Source organism: Anabrus simplex, chromosome 8 (genome assembly GCF_040414725.1).
Source record: "Anabrus simplex isolate iqAnaSimp1 chromosome 8, ASM4041472v1, whole genome shotgun sequence".
Classification (NCBI taxonomy): domain Eukaryota; kingdom Metazoa; phylum Arthropoda; class Insecta; order Orthoptera; family Tettigoniidae; genus Anabrus; species Anabrus simplex.
Window position 1 is genome coordinate 226,788,178 of NC_090272.1, and position 21,133 is coordinate 226,809,310.

The following is a 21,133-nucleotide window of genomic DNA, read 5'->3' on the forward strand; positions in this document are numbered from 1 at the left end:
AATGACAGACTCAGATGGTGTAATTTGTAAACTGAAAATTCAGCTAGGGAAATACAGCTCTAAGTTCAGATAAGTAATTTCTGTAAAACGCAACATATCTTTCAGGTCTTCTCCGACAGCTGGAATGTGGAGTTTGAAATAACATTCTGCAAAGAAGAAATTAGAGTTCAGTTACAGTGATATACACTGAGTGGCCAAAAGTCACTGGAAGGGGCGTCCCATTAGAAAATATGCTGTGCATGATCCCTGAACCATGCGGCTAGCTGTGGCGTAGCTGAGCAGCCTGTCACAGACACCAAAGTCGTGAAGATGGCAACACCTTGCGAGTTAACTGACTCTGAATGTGGGATGATCAGCAGCACATGGTACGTGGGTCATACCATTGCGGAGATTACACGCAAATTTAGGTTTTTGAGGTCAACAATGTTGAGGGTGGATCGTCAATATTGCAGAGAGAATGTTACCACCCGTGTAAACCTCCACACGGGAAGACCACAGTGTTTGATGACCGGACATCACGTCGCCTCCGCAAAATCATACTGGACGCTCGACGGGCTACTGTGAGTCAGGTCACTGCCCAGTTGAATGTTGAATGTGTATGTCAGCAAGGGTGCAAACTAGAAAGGTAAGGAAAAATATTTAGTCCGCACAGGCCACACCGTTGATAGAAAATTGACGGGACTGTATTTCTCTAATTATTTAAAAAAAATCCATAATCATGGGAGAGCTAAAGAAGAAAATTTCATTATGAAATTTTGTACATCACATCACATTTAACACATGATAACAAAGGACTGCAAGGAGGCAACTGCACCGCATAGGCTTCACCAGCCGTCGACCAACTCGTGTTCCTTTGCTGACACCTCAACACAGAGCTCACCAATGTGCATGGGCCCGTGAACATCGACAATGGACCATGGAACAGTGGCAGCGTGTGGTATAGTCCGATGAATCCCGGTTCCAATTGTATCGAGCTGATGGGCGCATGAGAGTATTGCGTATGCCCCATGAAGCTAAGGTTGTGTTCAGACGGGAGGTGGCTCAGTCCTGGTCTGGGCGGCATTCTTATCGTCGTAATTAGGGTCCATTGTCCGGCTACAGGGAGCGCTGACAGGTGCACATTATGTGGGCATTCTTTCAGACCATCTGAATCCCTTTATGGCCCTAGAGTACCCTGAGAGAGATGCCATGTTTCCACAGGGCAATGTGCCATGTTGCCGCTCTGTGGTGGCACGCAGGTCGTTGGAGGAGCACTCCAGTGAAGTTACAACCATGGATTGGCCATCCAGATCCTCCGATCTTAATCCAATCGAGCATTTACGGGATGCTGTCGATGATGGTGTATGGTCCATGAACCCTGCACCAACTACATAAGACCAATTGTGGGTAGAAGTGCAAGATGCGTGGATCCAAATCCCTCCATAACGATTCCAACACCTTGCAGAGTCGATGCCTCGCCATATTGCTGCCATTTTGAGGGCTCGCGGAGGAACAACTCGTTATTAACATCATATTCAGTGTCTTCCCATGACTTCTGGCCACTCAGTGTATATCAGCAAGGGTGCAAACTAGAAAGGTAAGGAAAAATATTCAAGCTAAAATAGTCCGCACAGGCCACACCGTTGATAGAAAATTGACGGGCCTGTATTTCTCTAATTATTAAAAAAAATCCATAATCATGGGAGAGCTAAAGAAGAAAATTTCATTAAGAAATTTTGTACATAATATTATACATCACATTTAACATATGATAACAAAGTGAACATGGAGTAGATAACAACACACAAAACAAAATACACCACTGCTTCACCACCAGAGAGCCAGCGAAAAGAGCCTAGCATACAGTGACACAGTAGGTTACTGCCTCCCCCTTGATTTGGAAGTCACTATTTTCTCTATTAGTTCCTTCATGTAATAACAGTTAACCAAGAAATCTTCATAAATGTGAGAACTGAAACCCACTTAAGAAACATACAGTTCTGTGCAAATTAATCAGAGAGGGCAATAACACATTTATACACCAAATACATACTTTTAATCTTTGTTAATAGCTAATATGTCATCTCTGTTTTATAAATTGCTTTAAATGATTTAGCATAGATTGCACAAGCTTTGAGCACATATTTTCAAGTTCATAATCATGAAACAAAGTTTTGTGAGTCTACTTTTGCAAATAGCCGTCATGTTTTCTATTCGATTGATGTCAGAGGATTCTTTGGCCAGTCTACGACACGAATTTTGTTCTCAATGAAGAATTTCTTCACTTTCTTTGAAGTGTGGCAAACCGAGCAAGTTGGCTGTGCGGTTAGGGGCGTACAGCTGTGAGCTTGCATTCAAGAGATAATTGGTTCAACTCCACTGTCAGCAGCCCTGAAGATGGTTTTTCGTGGTTTCCCATTTTCACAACAGGCAAATCTTGGGGCTGTACCTTAAGGCCACGGCTGCTTCCTTCCTACTCCTAGCCCTTTTCTATTTCATCATTGCCATAAGACTTGTCTGTGTCAGTGCGACGTAAAGCAACTTGTAAATTTAAAAAAAAAATAAGTATGGCAAGGAGCTAAATCTTGCTGAGAAATTCTATCAACATCTGGAAACCTCTTCTGTAGATTATCAATAACTCCCCTTCCCCATATTTGGATGTACTGGTCAAATTTCATCATCCCGTCTGCTGGTACTAAGGGACCTGGTAATTCATGCGTGAAACACCCCCTGAAAAATCTTCTTCATGAGGTGTTTTACGGTCTGTCGCAAATGTGCTACAGTTGTTGTCGCTCGGCGCACATGTTGAACCCTCTGCCCCTGCACTCTTTAGTGACTCTCATCATAAGAAAGAACTTTTTTTCCGTGGTTTCCCATTTTCACACCAGGCCACGGCCGCTTCCTTCCCACTCCTAGCCCTTTCCTGTCCCATTGTCGCCGTAAGACCTATCTGTGTCGGTGCGACGTAAAACAACTAGCAAAAAAAAAAAAAAAAAAAAAAAAAAAAAAAGAAAAAAAAAAAAAAAAAAAATCCAGAGTTCCATTGTTCAATTCTGATGACTATGTTCACATAAGAGACATTTCCTGCACATTTCTCCTGTAAGAATAGAATACGTTTCTTTACAGGTTAGCGGGCTTTCATTCCAGCGACCAGAAGTCTGGAATGAACATTAGAAATGTACAGATTCACTCCCCTTTCTCCCAATTCATGATCCAAGTCCACAACAGTGAGGTCTGATTTGCTTCTTCTGAGGAGAAAACGTTCATCAGTTGGGGCCATTTTCTTTTTTCCTGTCACAGTTTCCCCTTTTTCTTCAGTCTGTTTGTGCGTAACCCAAGAACAAATTTAATAATTAATGTTATTTGCTTTGTGCCCCACTAACTACTTTTATGGTTTCCGGAGACGCCGAGGAGTCGGAATTTAGTCTGGCAGGAGTTCTTTTACGTGCCAGTACATCTACCGACACGAGACTGCCGTATTTGAGCACCTTCAAATACCACCGGACTGAGCCAGGTTCGAACCTGCCACATTAGGGTCAGAAGACCAGTGGCTCAACTGTCCGAGCCACTCAGCCCAACAAGAAAAAATTTAGTATCTAAACTCTTTACATCATGGAACTAATCTTAATTTTACAATCACACTTCACCTCCTGGGAGTCATATCCATTAAAACATTGGTATTACTAATTGCACAAGAAAACCTGATTGAAGACACAGACTCATCACACAAGGAAACCTCAAAATTCTTCAAAAGTACAATTTTAAACTGAAACAATCGTCACACACAAGAATTGCCATAGAGAGTGCAATATCTAAGTAACACACTGCTGCCAACCATTGGGGACATTATGAAAAAAATAAATTGTTCCAGTACTGTAACTAATGATGTCCGCCTAGTCAACAATTAAAATTTTAATAATTACCAACTGATAAAACGTTGCTGTTTTTCTGAAGATTATGGGTCGATTGCAGAAACGGTATTTAGACAATGTCTACGCTTAAACAATGCCTAAGTATGACTGCCGCATTGCAGAGACATTATTTATCACTTAGAAACTGTCTAAAACCGATGTTCAACCGGTCATTTTTAAACACTGTCGAGAGCACTGTTTAACCTCAAATGAGAGAAGTGAATTACAATCAGAGGTTATGTACCATGAAATATGTAATTTGTATCATCATTATCATGTTGAGACCCTCTCTGTGGGTCGCCCGCTGCTACATCGCAGCAATTTGTTTGACATGCATGGGGAGATAGATCTTAAAATAAGGTTTCGCTTTTCGAGAGAGTTGTTTCTTGAGACTGACAAAGTGACAGTCTGGTAACTATCAACTTGAATACAATTCTCGGCAACCAATATATTTTATTATATCCATGGGGTAATTTCCATGGAATTGTAGGTCACTTCGACTACATACATATCAGAATTACGTGTCCCGATCATCAGAAGGCTGTCATATACATCAACCGGGAGGGATTCACTTATATTTACTGCCAATCCACATGGTATGGCTGCAAAGTCAAGATCGGAGCTGGCCGTGTGGATCATCTACCTCCGTTTGGAGACGACGGCTTAAGAAGAAGAAACACATATAATAGTGAAAACTAAAAAGTAAGTTGTATGGGGTTCATATATATATCGTATAAGTTTTCGGCAACTATCACATAGGAAAAGGCAAGTGGTGGTGATTACTGTTTAAAGAGGACTGGGGAAGAAGAGGCGTGGCCAGAATAAAAGTCCTAGTATTTGAATGGAGTAAAAATAGGGAAATTACGGAAAAAAATTTTCATGGCTGCCGATGATGCGTTTTGAACCTCCGATCTCCAGAATGCAAGCTACATTTATATGGCCAGTACAACACACTCGGTTACACATTACTATTGCTTCATCTTCCCTTCGTTGAAGCTACCGTCTTTCTGAGTAGATTACACTCACTGTAAGAACTGCATTGTTGGATGCGTTTCTGAACGGTTGGCTGTTGAGAGAGCTCTTGCATTATTGTGGTGATAAAGTAGTTAAAACCTATTGAAATTGTTTAAATTTTATGTGTGTGTGTTCCATTTAGTGCTATTTATATATTGGTGTTTAGTGCTTGTTGGTAGAAATTGGGAGTAGTGATATTTGAATTTTATAATAAGTAATTCATTTAGTGTTCAGTAGATTGCGTTTTCTAGGTTAAGTAGGCTAGCTAGGTGTACCTTGTTTGAATTTTTGGTTTAGGAAATACCTTAGGTAATAATATTAACTTTTAAAACAATATTTTTAAATATCTGTAGGTTCATTGGTATAATACTTACAAAGGCAGATTATCATAAGGAGTTGTAACTCATTGTAACTTCTGCCGCAACTTTTCCGATATTTCGTATAGATATCCGTTCAAACTATCACGAAAGTAATAATTTATTAAATTAAATAACACGATTCACCTGTAAACTTCGATTTAAAAAGAAATTAAAAAGAATACACAGTAATTTCACTGGATAATTACGGTACTTAACAGTTTTTGGATTGTTGACGATTGTTGCTACATGCACATGGTAGTTGTGTAAATAAATACAAAATCAGCTGATTACTATATTCCGATAATTTGTAGTCTTAGTTTCCTGCATACTTTGCACTTTCCACCTTCGTTTATTCATTGAGTAAACGTTAATAATCAAATTCCTATATCCCAATAATATTGCAGTTCAAGCCCCCGGCGTAGTTTTGACAGAAATTATTGTAGACAACCTCTTATTTTTCAGCATTTAAGGACACTTTTATTCTCTGTCCCACGTAGTAGGGAAAATAATAGTAATCCACCAGCAGTAAAAATTCATATAACCACACTTCAGCTGAGAATTGTAGTGTAGATACAGTATATTTAGATAGTACCGTATCTTACCTGCTATATTCGTGTGTATCTTTCAGTGAATCTATTACAGCATAGTACTAATAATAACCTGCCTTAGCATTTAGCTCTGTTCGTAATCTTTGAGTACAGTAGTTCTTGCAAATTTCAAACTTGCAATTTTTATTTCTGTTCGTGCTTAGTAGTGACATATGGTACCGATATTGTAATCAGGATAAGCCTGCACGTAGTTTAAACTTATTGTAGTGTACTGTACAGTAGTACACGGGTAATATCTGATTTGAATTTAGCGCACTTATTTTATTATTGTAAAATATTTGTGTAGTACCGGTATAGAAGAGGTATCCGTAGAAACTCTCGTACTAAAATTCTGTTGTTGTAATTAGGATAGGCTTAATTGCAGTTTAGATTTGTGTAATTCTTGTGTATTCCTTTCGGTATCCAGTAATTAACAGCAGTTTTTATCCTGTTAGGGTGTTTTAGGTTAAAAATAGAGTCCGACTAAGTAGTATTATAGTGAAGTCGTATATTAATTACCTTATTGTCAAGTGATCTTTGAGTACTATCCCAGACAATATATCCCTCCGTTCATTTTTTTTTTTTGCACATAGGTTATTTTATTTTTCCTTTTATTTTGATTTTTTCCCTAAAGAATGGCTAAGGAGCGCAAGTGTAGGGACTGTGGGTGTGGCGAGGCATTGAGGGGTATGAGGGAGGAGTTGGAGAGTTTGAGGGAGATAATTAGGATTCTCAAAGAAGACAGGAAGGAAGATAGGCCTCCCCCAAACAATGTACAGGTTACAGTAGGTGTACAAGAGGGAGAGAAAGAAAAGGGGGGAGTTGTAGAAGACAGGTGGTATAATGTTATAAGGGGAAGGAGATTGCAGGCTAAGGGCTCTATTCAGGATCAGAATTCAGGACAGGTGTCTGTGCGAAATCGGTACAAGCCACTCCAGGTAGAGCAACAGAGGGAAGATGAGGAACAGGGAGCTGTTGCTGAGATGTGTGGAACTAGGAGGAAGGCAAAAGGTAGGAAAGGGAAATGTAGAGTAGAGGATAGGAAAAGACAGATGGAACAGGGTCATGGGAAGGAGAAAAGGGAGGAGGAAGTAGCTTCTGCAGCTATCAGGAAAGATAGGGCTGACCAGGAGGCGAGGGGATCAAATGAGGTGGGTAGGGTTGAGGCTCTGGTCATGAGGGATTCCATTGTTAGACATGTGGGGAAAGTGTGTGGAGGAAAGGGAACCAGGGTAGAGTGTTATCCAGGAATTAGGTTGAGGCAGATGTTGAGGAAAGTAGAAGAGAGGGAGGAGGGGGAGGAGAAAGTGGTAGTGTTTCACGTTGGTACCAACAACGTAAGGCAAGCTGATATAAGTACCAACATAGTTGAGGATGTGTGGGATCTGGTAAATGCAGTACGGGTGGAGTTTAAGGAAGCAGAGATTGTTATCAGTGGAATTCTGTGTAGGAGGGATACTGACTGGAGGGTGATTGGGGATTTAAATGAGACTATGGAGTGGGTACGTGGGAAACTGGGAGTGAAATTTCTAGATCCTAATGGGTGGGTAGGAGATAGGAATTTGCACTCAGATGGCCTTCACTTAAACCGCACTGGTACGTATAAGTTAGGAAATTTGTCTGGAAGGGTAATAGGGAGGTACATTCAGGGAAATGGGGTTGTCTAGGGAACGGTGATAAGGGTACAGAGATCTGGAAGTCAAGCAGGGATGACATAAAAATGTTAGTGTTGAACTGTAGAAGTATTATACAGAAAGGAATAGAATTATGTAATTTAATAGATATATATTTACCAGATATTGTAATAGGAGTTAAATCATGGCTGAGAAATGATATAATGGATACAGAAATTTTCTCACAGAACTGGAGAGTGATTTTTAGAGATAGTACAAAGGGCCACTTCTTCTACGATAATTCAACTGATGTTTCAGTTTCGCCTTTACGTATATCTACCTTTGAATGTTTTAATACCTTCATGCTTACAACTTTAATTGCGGCCTTGAACATATTGTGTACATGACATACGTTTTTGTGCTTATGTTTACACCCTCATTTTGTTGGCAGTATATGCTTTATCACATTGGTGAATCCTTAAACAGTTTTATTTGAACCATTTTAATTAGAACTACGTATTTTTAATGGAGGAAGTTTTAGTCTCTGACACGTTTTTATTAATGTATCAATATTCACATTGTATGTACCGTACCAAATTTTAGTAACTAGCTAATCTTTTAGCTTTTATTTGTATTATTATATGTAATTTTGAAGATTATTTTAGGCTGAAGATGCCCTAAATTAAGGGCGAAACATGTCCCAAATAAGTGTTATTGTGTTTATGTAACCACTTTAAGTGGAAATAAAGTAGTGAATACGTGGATTAGTGAACACCTTTATTATTTTTGAACTAAGTGGTATGTTCCGAGCTGTCAGCAGAGAGATGGCGTGGAATTACATTAGCAGACAAATAAGTTTGAGTGGCGTCTTTAAAAGTAGGAAAGATTATAATATGAAGATAGAATTGGAATTCAAAAGAACAAATTGGGGCAAATATTCATTTATAAGAAGGGGAGTTAGTGATTACAATAACTTACCAAGGGAGATATTCAATAAATTTCCAATTTCTTTGAAATCATTTAAGAAAAGGCTAGGAAAACAACAGATAGGAAATCTGCCACCTGGACGACTAGCCTAAATGCAGATCAATATTGACTGATTTTGATTGATTGAACGCTATAATGAAAACTACACTTCCTCATGCGGTGGGTGTCGCTTTAGTGTCGATATTATTATGAGATTTAATTTCCACCGAAAGCGATACTCTTATCTATGGGCAAGTCATGCTCAGCCATATTTGAGTAATGTGTAGGAAGACAAACAGCTGACTGGCGTTCGGCGCGCGCAGCTACGGATTTTATAGGTTGCGACAAGCAAAGAGTTGCGTGAAAGATACTTCTGTCTCCATTTTCAAACCAAAATTGAAACTTTAAGCTATGTCTAGTTAAACATCGACTGAACATTGTTTATACAATGGAAGATTGTGCTTGATTTAGACGTTGTTTAGGTAGACGATGTCTAAGGCTTAAAACTAGTCATCGTTTTTGCAATCGGCCGTATGTTTTTTAATAAATAATCAAACTACATTACATACACAGAACTTTTTCTATGTACTCAAGTACTAAATACATAATATAATGGACGATGATTGTTGGACCCAAGTTCTTAATTAGTTTAGATAGAGAGAAGGCAAACATTTTGGTGTTTAGGTTTTGTGTCAACACATCTTAAAGGATTATTTAGATGAACAAAGAAGCAGAGATTATCAAATAACAACAGTTGTTACCTATCTGAGAGTCTGTGTTGATACCACAACCAAATACTTTATACTTCTCCTTGTTGTTGACTGCAAAAGCTGTGAATCCATAACCACACGCCACATCCACAACCTGAAAAAAAAAGTTTCATACTGAGAGTAAACCAAGAACCAGTATAAAATTAAAGATGTCATAAAGGAATTAGGCATTGTTCATGTATCTTGTTCAATAATAACAATAATAATATTATTAATAATAATATTGGGATGGATTTCCGTGATGCCATATTTTTTAGGCCTTTAATTCATTTTCCTCAGAACCACAGAGAATTGAGCGGAGTAGACATTTCTTCTGACTTGTGAGTTTTATTATTAACAATGGTAAGCAGCTTGTGCCAAAACATTGTTGTGTTGGAGGCTTTCAGTCTTTAGCAGGCAATAATGCAATAAACAAGCCATTAGCATAGGAAGAATTTGTAGGATCATACAAAAATATGTCCCCTATAGGGCAAATCCGCCCCCTTCCACATGGCACTACAGCCCTTGAAGGGCCTTGGCCTACCAAGCGACTGCTGCTCAGCCCGAAGGCCTGCAGATTACGAGGTGTCGTGTGGTCAACATGACAAACCCTCCCGGCCGTTAATCTTGGCTTTCTAGACGGGGGCCGCTATCTCACCGTCAAATAGCTCCTCAATTCTAATCACGTAGGCTGAATGGACCTTGAACCAGCCCTCAGGTCCAGGTAAAAATCCCTGACCTGGCCGGGAATCGAACCCGGGGCCTCCGGGTAAGACGCAGGCACGCTACCCTTACACCACGGGGCCGGCTATAGGGCACATGTGTAGCGGTGAATAGCCTTATGCTTGAAGAATGTATTCGTAACAGCTAAACCCATACTAGCACAGAAGTCCAGCAAACGCTTCCCATTCCCATTAGCTTCCATATCTTCCCCACATTTACCAATCACCCTTTCGTATCCTTCAGTTCTATTCCCAACTCTCGCATTGAAATCGCCCATTAGCACTATTCTATCCTTGCTGTTGACCCTGACCACGATGTCACTCAATGCTTCATAAAACTTGTCAACTTCATCCTCATCTGCACCCTCACATGGTGAATACACGCACACAATTCTTGTCCTAATTCCTCCAACTGACAAATCTACCCACATCATTCGCTCATTTACGTGCCTAACAGAAACTATGTTGCGTGCAATTGTATTCCTGATAAAGGGCCCTACCCCAAACTCTGCCCTTCCCTTTCTAACACCCGTCAAGTACACTTTATAATCTCCTATCTCTTCCTCATCTCCCCTTACCCGAATATCACTTACTCCTAGCACATCCAGATGGCATCCTCTTTGCTGACTCAGCCAGTTCTACCTTCTTTCTTCCATAAGCCCCATTAATATTGATAGCTCCCCATCAAATTCCATTTTGTTCGCCAAGCTGTTTCCAAGGAGTCCCTCGCCTGTCAAATGGGAGTGGGACTCCATTACTCCCATAGGTCCGAGGCTTGCTTAAAATGTTCCGAGCTTGGTAAATTCATGAAGCAGGATGCTACCCTACTTGCATATAGTCCAAGTGAGGATCTCTCCTCTAACGGGTTATGGACCACCGGTGAATTGTATAGTCCTAGCTGCCTGAGCACAAGGAGGGCCATGACTCAGAATATGTCCGAGATGCCCACTCCCATTCCATAGCAACTGATATCCCGACTCTCAGGATCACTTACTAGGCCACTCAGCCGTTGCCCATGGTTCACGAACTAGGACGTGACTACAGTAACCCACAAACATGAACCATCATTGTAAATACCTAGGTATAAATATAAGGAAAGATCTTCATTGGGGAAATCACATAAATATGATTGTAAATGAAGGGTACAGATCTCTGCACATGGTTATGAGAATATTTAAGGGTTGTAGTAAGGATGTAAAGGAGAGAGCATATTTGTCTCTGGTGAGACTCAACTTGAGTATGGTTCCAGTGTATGGGACCCTTACCAGGATTACTTGATTCAGGAACTGGAAAAATCCATAGAAAAGCAGCTCGATTTGTTCTGGGCGATTTCCGACAAAAGAGTAGCGTTACAAAAATGTTGAAAAGTTTGGGCTGGGAAGAATTGGGAGAAAGGAGACGAGCTGCTCGACTAAGTGGTATGTTCCGAGCTGTCAGTGGAGAGATGGCGTGGCAGGACATCAGCAGACGAATAAGTTTGGGTGGTGTCTTTAAAAGTAGGAAAGATCACAATATGAAGATAAAGTTGGAATTCAAGAGGACAAATTGGGGCAAATATTCGTTTATAGGAAGGGGAGTTAGGGATTGAAATAACTTACCAAGGGAGATGTTCAATAAATTTCCAATTTCTTTGCAGTCATTTAAGAAAAGGCTAGGTAAACAGCAGATAGGGAATCTGCCACCTGGGCGACTGCCCTAAATGCAGATGAGTAGTGATTGAAGTGCCATGGCAGGAAATTGTACGAGGATAGAGCAAATACAGTAGAGACAATACGTGACACTGAGCGAGATATTGACAAATACAGTAGACAATACGCGACACTGAGCGAGATATCGAGGGACAGCTATTGGAGCTCTCTCTAGCGAGTAGACCTGAAAACTACTGATTTTGTCATAAGAGCACGTGTCTTTTTGGTGTTATTTATGTGTTTTCAGTGAGTTGACATAATTAAATATCTCCTCTCAACATGAGGGGAAAGGTATGTGCTGTGTTTGGCTGCAGTAACTATGAAGTAGAGAAGAATCCGTGGTCGTTCTTCAGGTTCCCTCGTGACAAGAAAATGTAAGTAATATTGTGTTTGCATATATATTCTTCCAGTGACAGAGATTTTTATGGTACTTCATAATCTTCTGACCTGCTCGACCCATATATTAACTGGCTTAAAATGTAATACGCATATTTTGTTGTATAGTGCAGCAGTTAACCTTCAATACTGATGCGGTGTTGTAAGTGTGATCTGTGGGTTTTGAAATGTCACAGAAGTGATTTGGATAAGGTGTACAAGAAAGAAGGAACGTTACGCTTATATACGAATTATAAGATCTGTTCAGATCATTTCCAGGCCAGCGACTTTAAAAATCCTTGACTATACAGCCAAGGGTATGTTAAGTTTTTGCTCTAATTGTACGTAAATATTCCTCAAAGCATCACTATTGACAACATTTTCATACTTTTCTTTCTTTTATCCCTCTTCTCAGGTTAAAGCCGGAATTTTATAGATTTTGTTTCTGTTAGTAGGCTTCATGTTAAGAGGAAAATTGTCCAGCTGTTAAATGTTAATTCATTGCATCATATGTGTAAGGAATGTGTCGATATTTTTATTGACAAGTGTCTTAATGTGATGATACAATGTTTTTAAATGAGAAAAAAGACAAATCCAACCATAAGAGTTCAGGCAGGAATGCTAAAGCTAAAAAAGTAATGCATAAATGAAAGATCAAGCCATTTCACAGCAGTTCATTTCACATCTTGTTTATATGTCTAATTTCAGTCTTTGAATAATAACCTTTTAAATAATTCTTCATTCGTTTATCCAGAATTGCTTTAGCAACTTCGAAATTAATATCTCAATAACACTTTCTTTCTAGACGTAATTTATTTATCCATTTCCGTATATACATTTCCATTGATATTTGAATTTAGCACGATTTTTTCAGGTCAAGTCACTAGGAGCGCCACCGTCGAATTGTCTCCCATCTTAGCAAGGCTAAATCCGTAAGTGTTGCGTATTGTCTCTACTGTATTTGGATAGAGTCATAGGAAAGTTCGATTTTAAAGGAATCGGGTACTTTCTGTGTAAATACAAGGCATCCAAAATGTATACAGTATAGTAGTCCAATGAATAAAGCACTTGCGCATGGGAGCCAGCATAGATTTCTCCTCGTCTTTGAATCGTGCTTTTTTTTTCTTTCTTTCATTGCGTGAGGTTATGTTTGCCAGTGAGATATCCAAGTGCATTATTTGAATACTGTAAATGCACCTTCTTGGATACATTTTGGAAATAGTTCTTTTTTCATGGCATTTGAAAGGTATAAACTGTGAATCAAGGTTATACTGCATGCAGTAACGGACCTTAGAACCTTTTGTAACGCAGCAAGAGTTGGTACTTCTGAATTGCGAATTGGCGGTTAATTCGAAATCACGTAGTTCGAAGTCTGATTTTTTAGTTCCAACGACTTTGAATTAACGAGGTTTTACTGTATAGTGGTACTACGCGCAAGTAAAAGCGACCCATGATGCTCTCCGTGTGGTGGTACTAATCACAAGTAGTTTCATGGTTCCAAGACAATCATCCCTTGGTCGCCCCTTTTAGTCGCCTCTTACGACAGGCAGGGGATACCGTGGGTGTATTCTTCGTTGGCGTCCCCCACCCATAGGGGGTTGTGCGTTTGGTCCGTGAGAGGTATTTTATTTCCCTCAAGTCCGCCGGCAAGCCGGTTAGAACCCCCGTATCCGCCATCTGGGACGTGCCACGTTGGAGTATCACCTCTCCCCCTGCTATGCCAGCATAGCAGGTTCGTGGAGTTTTAAGTTTGTTGGGCCTCCTTTTGAAGTATGTGGACTTTGAGATCAGTTTTGAGACAATATTAAATAATGTGAGCCTCCCCCTTATAACCATTTTGAACTGGCCCTGTGGCCTAGAATATTTGTGTCAAACGGCTTACGCCAGCATACTTTTTTAAAGTTACTGTAGACAGCGGGCCATTGTCTGGGCTTGTGGTTGGTTGAGTATAACTGCGCATGCGCTGGCCTACTACCAGGCAAAACTTGTCTCCTCCTCGCTTGCCGACGCGAGAGTCAGTTCGCTTCAGTCAGCCATGATGTGCGCTTGTGTGTTTGTGAACTACGCAATGGAGAGGTGGATTTCCAGAAAACCCCCGTGATACCTGCATTAACGGGGATTTTCCCCGTATGAACTAGTTGGAGACCTCCTGCCATTTCTTCTGATCATATTTTTGGACTTATTTTTCGTCTGGATACTTCCCAACGAGGTCTGCATGCCGGTTGTGTGACTGTATTTCTTCGTCAACAATGTCAGGTTTAAATTCCTCTCATTTCTTCATCACCAAAGGTATGTACCAGTGTTTGAAATCATTTTGAACGTCGTCCTGAAGAGGATTTTGATATTTTCGAAGATTTCTGGAAAAATAATAATAATAATAATAATAATAAATATTTGGACTTCGCCGTTAAATTAATACCTGTGTGCGTGTGTGGTATCGAAAATCTGAAAAACAGTTTCGGCAACTAATCACAGTAATGTGGAAGGTTCACCGTGAGCTAAATTGGAATTATTAATTTAAAATTTAAACGAATTATTTTTGGCACTTTAAATTGTTACTTTCCTTGTAAACCAAGGTACAGTCTCCAAGGTAGTGAGCTTTACCTTCTTCGGCTTTCTGTTTACTTTCCTGTGTTTTGTTTTCTATCTCGTTTGGTATGTTTTCTTCTCCCCTCCCCCTTCTGGGGTTTTGGGTGAATTAACATTTATTTTCTCTACCCAGTTTTCCTCCATTTGGTGGCGTTGCTTTTGTTTGCTGGTTACCTTGGCAACGTTTTGGTGTGTGGATTGTTGTCAGGTTTTAATGTTGTCTGGCGTGGGAGCCGGTGTGCATCTAGAAGTATTTGTTTCTGAGTTGAGTGTATCGTTCTCTGTTTTAAATTAATTTATTAATTTCGACCGCCCTTTAACGTTGTGTTACTATTTTCTTGCCCCGAAGGAGTTTTGTTTTTACGTGAAATTCCATATGTCTTGGAAACTGTCCTTGGTGAAAACTGAACGTTTTTAATTTTGGTAATTATGAGAAGCGGCCGCGTTGAAGATCCATTTTATTGAATAATTGTTAACTTAGTTTTTTATTAAATAACTATCCGTGATCGATCACATTTTATTTCAAGGTAGTATTTATGTAAGGAAGTCTATTGGTTTTCCGTTGTTTTCTGAACACATTTTATTAGGTACGGAGGTCATCCTTTCTTTCTTTGTTGTTTTCATAAAATTTTCAATTTATTATCTGTTAAAGAGCATTTATTTACCATTAATTGTTAATTAGTAATGAATTAATTTTCCTTTTAAAACCATACCTGGGTATTTTCCGTTTTATTCTATTTATTGTTAATTACCTTTTCCACCTTTCAACTTTACGTTGACCTTATTTACATTTTGGCTTTACGTCTTAAAATAAAAATAGGTTTTATCAACTTAATGACTTGTTTTGTTACCTACAATTTGCCCTTCAATTAAATTTTTTTTTTAACTTCATGTAAATGCTGGTTTTCATTCGCCACGTTCGGTGGAGCACTGCCACCGATTTTCTTGTGCATTAACTTCCACGGCCTTAAGTCGTCTTCCTCCGCTGCTTCCGGTAAGTTTTTCTATGGTTTCTTGTTTTTTATATTGTGATTGTACCTTTGTTGTCCTTCTTCTTGTGCCCCTCATTCTCCCGCGTGTTCGCTATTACTCCCATTCTGGGGCGGACACGCTACCAACCTTCTCGCCAGGGTCTCTATCTATCTCTCTCTCTCTCTCTCTCTCTTTCCTCTCTCTTCTACTCTCACCCTGGTGGGTAAGGTTATTCACCTCATCATCCCTAGGTGGTACCGGGGTCCTAGAGGGTGGTGAGCGGTGAGAGTTTGTGTTCTCTGCAGAGTTCAACAAGTCTTTAACCATTCTTATTTGTATCTTTATGTGGAGCCCATTTCCCAATGATATCTCGGTATTCTTTTCTCTTTTCTTTTCTCTTCCGAGTTGGGCATTGAAGTCCCCTAACAGGATCTTAACGTTGTTAATATATATTTGGTTTACAGTTTGGTCAAGGAGATCCCAAAACTTTTCCACTTCTTTCCTAATCTTAGTTAGAAAATTCTTTTCATTAGTAGGGGCATGGGCATTTATGATGGTATAAATTTTGTTGGATGCTTTTAAATTCAAAGTTGCAATTCTAGGCGAGATAGCTTGAAAATCGATTATCGAATCTATTATTTTCACATTGACTATAAACCCACTTCCAAATTGGAGACATTGTTTCATAACCCTTGGTCCAGGTTTCCCCACTGTAAATTCTGTAGCCTTGAGATTTGAATGGTTCTTCTGTAGTATTTCTCATCTCCTGGAGTACTGCCACTAAAATTTTCTGTTTATCTAATTTGTCTGTCAAGTTCTTTAGCTTTCCTGCTTTAAGTAGAGAATTAATATTATGAGTTCCGATGAGGCTGATCTGATCTTGTTTGATCCCGTTCTTATGTGCTGGCATAGGAATGGGTGATTGCCAATGCTCCGACTCGTTAACGCCTTCTAGGTGGCTACCCACCGAATCCGATGTAGCCTTCTCCTGCTTTCTTGGACAGGATGGTGAAATTTTTTTCCTAAAAGACCTTTCCATGGTTGACTTTCGAAGGTAGTTAACCTTGGGTGGAGCAAGCTCCGATTTACAACGACAGTTGTTAACCGCTGAGGGACAAAGCCAGATATTCAGGGTTCTGGGTTAGCATTTCCTCCTAACCCAATGAGGTACAGTTTTCCTGCCAATACTCGGGTGGCTGATTGCAGTGGTTTCCCACTGGGCGATGGGGTAGTCACGTCCCTATGCCAACATACTGCTTTTTACTTGAACTAACTTACTTCTTCTGGTGCAGTCTCCTTACAGAAGGTTGGCAACCATCATGGAATAAGTTGTCCTATTTCGTGTTGCTGAGGAGATGTTGAAGCAATGTTGGAGGTTCTGTGACCAGAGTAATTTTCCCAGCCCACGTCCTCATTTCCCTCCTATCTTGCTCTCTATGACCAGTCATGTCAGGTTGTATTAGTCATTACAGAAGGCGTGACTGAAATGCTTTGTTGTGTTTTGAGAGCATTAAAAAGCTTATGATTTTCTTTTAAACTTACCATCAGTCTACAATACTATGAACAATAATTCCCCTCTCAGCAGCAGTCTTTCTTTCTGCATTTAGCCCCACCTTAGACACCCTTTCTCTCCTTCTCCCCTCCCTCTCCCTCCTTTCTTTACCCCCTCCCCTCCTCTCCCTATCTACTCCTTTGTTTCCATTGCCTGCTTCCTACAACAAGTCAGTACTTGTTCCGTATCCACTCCTTTGTTTCCATGGCCTGCCTGCTTCCTCCAGCATGTCAGTGTTTTGTTCTACATCAGACATTACATATACTGTACATTTCACTATAGAGGCGAGTCTCATAAATCATATTTCTCCTTTTTAATTTATTTTCTGTATGTTTATTTGTTCCTAATTCTGGCTATCATTTCCAGATTTACTTCTTTACCTGAGGTCCTAAGTCAACTTAAAGACATCATATTATGACAAGAAGATCATAACCATAATTTCTGTTATGTATTTTAATGTCATAATTATTCCTGCAACACTGTCTTTGTCTGGTATACATATATTGTAGTTATCACATAATATGTTTAATTTTTATTTGGCTGAAGATGACACTAAGTGGCTGAAACTAGTCCTAAGACTGATGTAATATTATTTACTTGATAGATTGTATTGATAAGGTGGACCCTCTTGTAAATTTATTTCTTATATTTGTAATACCTTGTGTTTTTCAGCGAACTGCAGTCTGCTGGGACGTTGAACAAACCGATTACGACTTTTCTCTCGATTCCCTAATGCTCCATGTTCAGCGAGTCCCCAAGAGTAGACTCGTCTATCTGAAGATGAACTGATGGGATACTGGAATGCTGAAATATACAAAGAATATAGTTACATTTTTAAATTCCAATAAAGGTGACTCTGTGGACTACACAGAGGACTGAATCTTAGAAACAGGAATGGCGCTTTCCCTGCAATGTTTACTGGCTTTGTTTGACTAAAATCTTAACACAAATTTAACATTCAATATTGAAATATGTTTGCTCTGCCCCACAGTTTTAACATTCAATGGAATTGCATTATTAAAGATGGTTAGCAATGGATGTTAAGACTATTGCCTGTCCTGCATACAGTAGTTATACACTGCTAAAAAAATTTAGAAAAATATATTTGTTCACATCTTTACATGTTGTAAACTACACTGCAAAATGCCTATAAAATATTTGTAGAGTTTAGAGTGTAATTTATAGTTAAACAGAATTACTCGACACACGTGATGATGTGCAATAACTAAGTATAGTAACAGAGCTGAGTGGAAACATGTAATAAATAATATTTTAAGACAACCCAGGTGAGAGCTGAGTGGAAACATGTAATAAATAATATTTTAAGACAACCCAGGTGACAAACAATTATCAAATATTTAAGGCAAGGTGGACCACCAGAGAGGGCAGATGTGAATGGCACAAGGAGAACAACAGCGAATCATAAATACAGTATATAAGAAGAAAATCACTCATGACACTCCTTATCATAATTTTCGACCATCACAAAAAAAAGGAGGCTCGATGCGAAGTAGGATGAACCATTAGTCAAAATATAACAATCATTACTTCAGTCAAGTATACTGTATTCAAAATAACCATCCATAACAAGAGGCCAATAAAAAGAATTTACAGAATCAATAAACATCATTTTAGTGGGGGGATTGGGGAGTGAGAACAGTCTGACAAAATATTAGAGATGATCAACATCGTTCATAAGCTTCAAATATAACATTGAATTTTAAGTTTCTTCCCACCGATGCGGTGAGATTGAAACATTGACACATGTCTTAGGATCTTCCCCATTCGGTGAATGCCTACGGAACACCAGACACCATCACATCTGGTCTTCCTTGGCCGATACACTACGTGGTAAAGGGTATCTAGTACATGAAGAGGTCCATGGCCTCGCAGTTGATGGTGGAACAAGACAAACCGACATGATCGCCTTCAAACCCGGGAGCAAAAAAGGTTTCATTCTTGACCCGACAGTCAGATCTGAAGCAGATGTACAACAGCTCGTTGAAGTAGATGAAGAAAAAAAGAGGTTATATTCACCAACCATTCCATATTACCTCAATAAGTACAACCTTGAGGACATCGAGGTCATTAGGCTCATGCTGGGAGCAAGCGGCACCATTCCTAAACTATTGGTAAACTACTTACAACGCATTGGTGTGGCGAATGAGACCACTGTGAGCGGGGGCATACAAACATTGAAAGCCTCAATAGTGATCTTGAGGCATCACCTCTACGCTCCACCCACTTAATTAAATCAATTAAATTAACCTATTTGCTGCTTCTTTGTTGTCTCTAGATTATCAATAGAATTATTGTTTTATACTCTGTATTATAATTAGATTAGGTACTAAAATTATTATTGTATGATATTCTTTGTTGGTTTGGTAACCTCAGTCATGTGATGAAGAATACTGATGATGATGCTTGTTGTTTTAAGGGGCCTAACAGCAAAGGTCTCGGGCCCTGATAAAGAATAAATATACATACATACATACATACATACATACATACATACATACATACATACATACATACATACATACATACATGTACTGTATATACATTCACAATACCTAGAAAACATGAGAAAGAGAGGATTTAAGGAAATACATACATAAAGGGAGATAAACCTATAATATTTAGAATTATAAACAAGAGTGGGTAGAATAGTACAGTTCCAAATTATGCCCAAAATTTGGCAGACAATAACATGACTAAATATTAAACAGGGGAAGGGAAAAATTGAATAGTTAAAGAACATTTCCAAAGATTCATAGCAACACTTTTCATTTCCCAGAATAGAGAGTCAGTCCCGCTCCTAACATACCTTTAAGTTCGTGGAGTCTTTAATGATACCCAATAGGTTTCCTCTGCCGAATAACCAGCATAAAGAACATAGTTCAAATTTTCTGATGTGAATCAGAGAAAATTAAACCTTACAGGACATATATCTTTAGATAGGATGAAGAAAGACAGTACCCAACAAGGAAATAGCGAGTTCACTTAGTACTCATTTTCACTATGTACTCCAAAATGAATGACTCAAAGTCCTCAATTGGGACAAAAGTATAAGTGTGCAATCTCATACCTCACGCTGCTCAAAGACATAGCTGTCCTGATGCACAATGAAAATACACAGTTTTTTGAGACTATCACCAGGAAGTTACTCCTCTCTCTGTATGGGTCAAGAAATGTCTCAAAAATGGGAAGGCACAAGGCTGGTTATACACCCATTCGAGAGAAGAGTAGAGGTAGAAAAAAAACACACACACACAGAACAATACAGCTTGCTGGGACGTTGTGGAACATTTTTTGAATGCTGCGGCCGATGATGTCATCCAATACTGAACGTATCCGGACAGCAGTAGTAGAATTATAATGGCCGGAATGTTAGGATGGGTGGTGCTGCAAACCAAATTTCTGTAGAATTTGAAAACTTTGAAGTTGGCGGAGATACAGTGAGTTCATTACAAATGTATAGTACGAAGGGGATTGGACTATTATGGCAATAACATGTCCTGTTTACATAACAGAGCCACAGTCATCTGGATGTTTGCGACGTGTCGGTGTCAGTTGATAGGTACGAGTGCCTCAATTAGAAGTGTATGCAAAGGGTTGTCTGTGTGGAGTGTTGTGTTTACAAGTCATGGTTGACTGTGAGGACCAAACAAGGCAATGGGGAAAGCAGTTGCCGCCGAATGAAGCCAATCATGTACTTATACTGCTCAAAGAAGGCTACTCACAGAGGTACCTCAAATGCTAGGAGTTGCTCAGAATAGGATTTTGTATCTGTGAAAACATTTCCAGGAGACAAAGTATTGCCAGGCACCCTAGCATGGGCCACCAAAGAAAAACAACTCCAGGGCAGGATCATTTTGTGCATCTACAAGCTCTCTGAAACTGCCAAGTTACAGCATGAGCACTACAAGTGTACCTACAGTACACCTCAAGAATACGAGTTAGTGACCTACAGTCAGAAACAAGCTTTGAGAAGCCAATTTAAGATCCTCAAGACACGCTCAAGTCCCTGAAATGGGTAGATGACATCATTGTGAGA

General features: G+C 39.5%; 1 protein-coding gene across 9 annotated transcripts in view; it reads right to left on the reverse strand.

Moving 5' to 3' along the window:
- The window catches only part of LOC136879020 (RCC1-like G exchanging factor-like protein), an 82,256-nt gene that overhangs the window by 47,536 nt on the left and 13,587 nt on the right, over window positions 1-21,133 (reverse strand). For all 9 annotated transcript variants that reach the window (XM_067152725.2, XM_068228929.1, XM_068228926.1 and 6 more), the window contains 2 exons: window positions 17,735-17,880; window positions 9,191-9,293 (listed from right to left, as the gene is read on the reverse strand). In XM_067152725.2, the coding sequence (XP_067008826.2) occupies window positions 9,191-9,293; window positions 17,735-17,880 (249 nt within the window). The remainder of the gene's footprint in view (window positions 1-9,190; window positions 9,294-17,734; window positions 17,881-21,133) is intronic.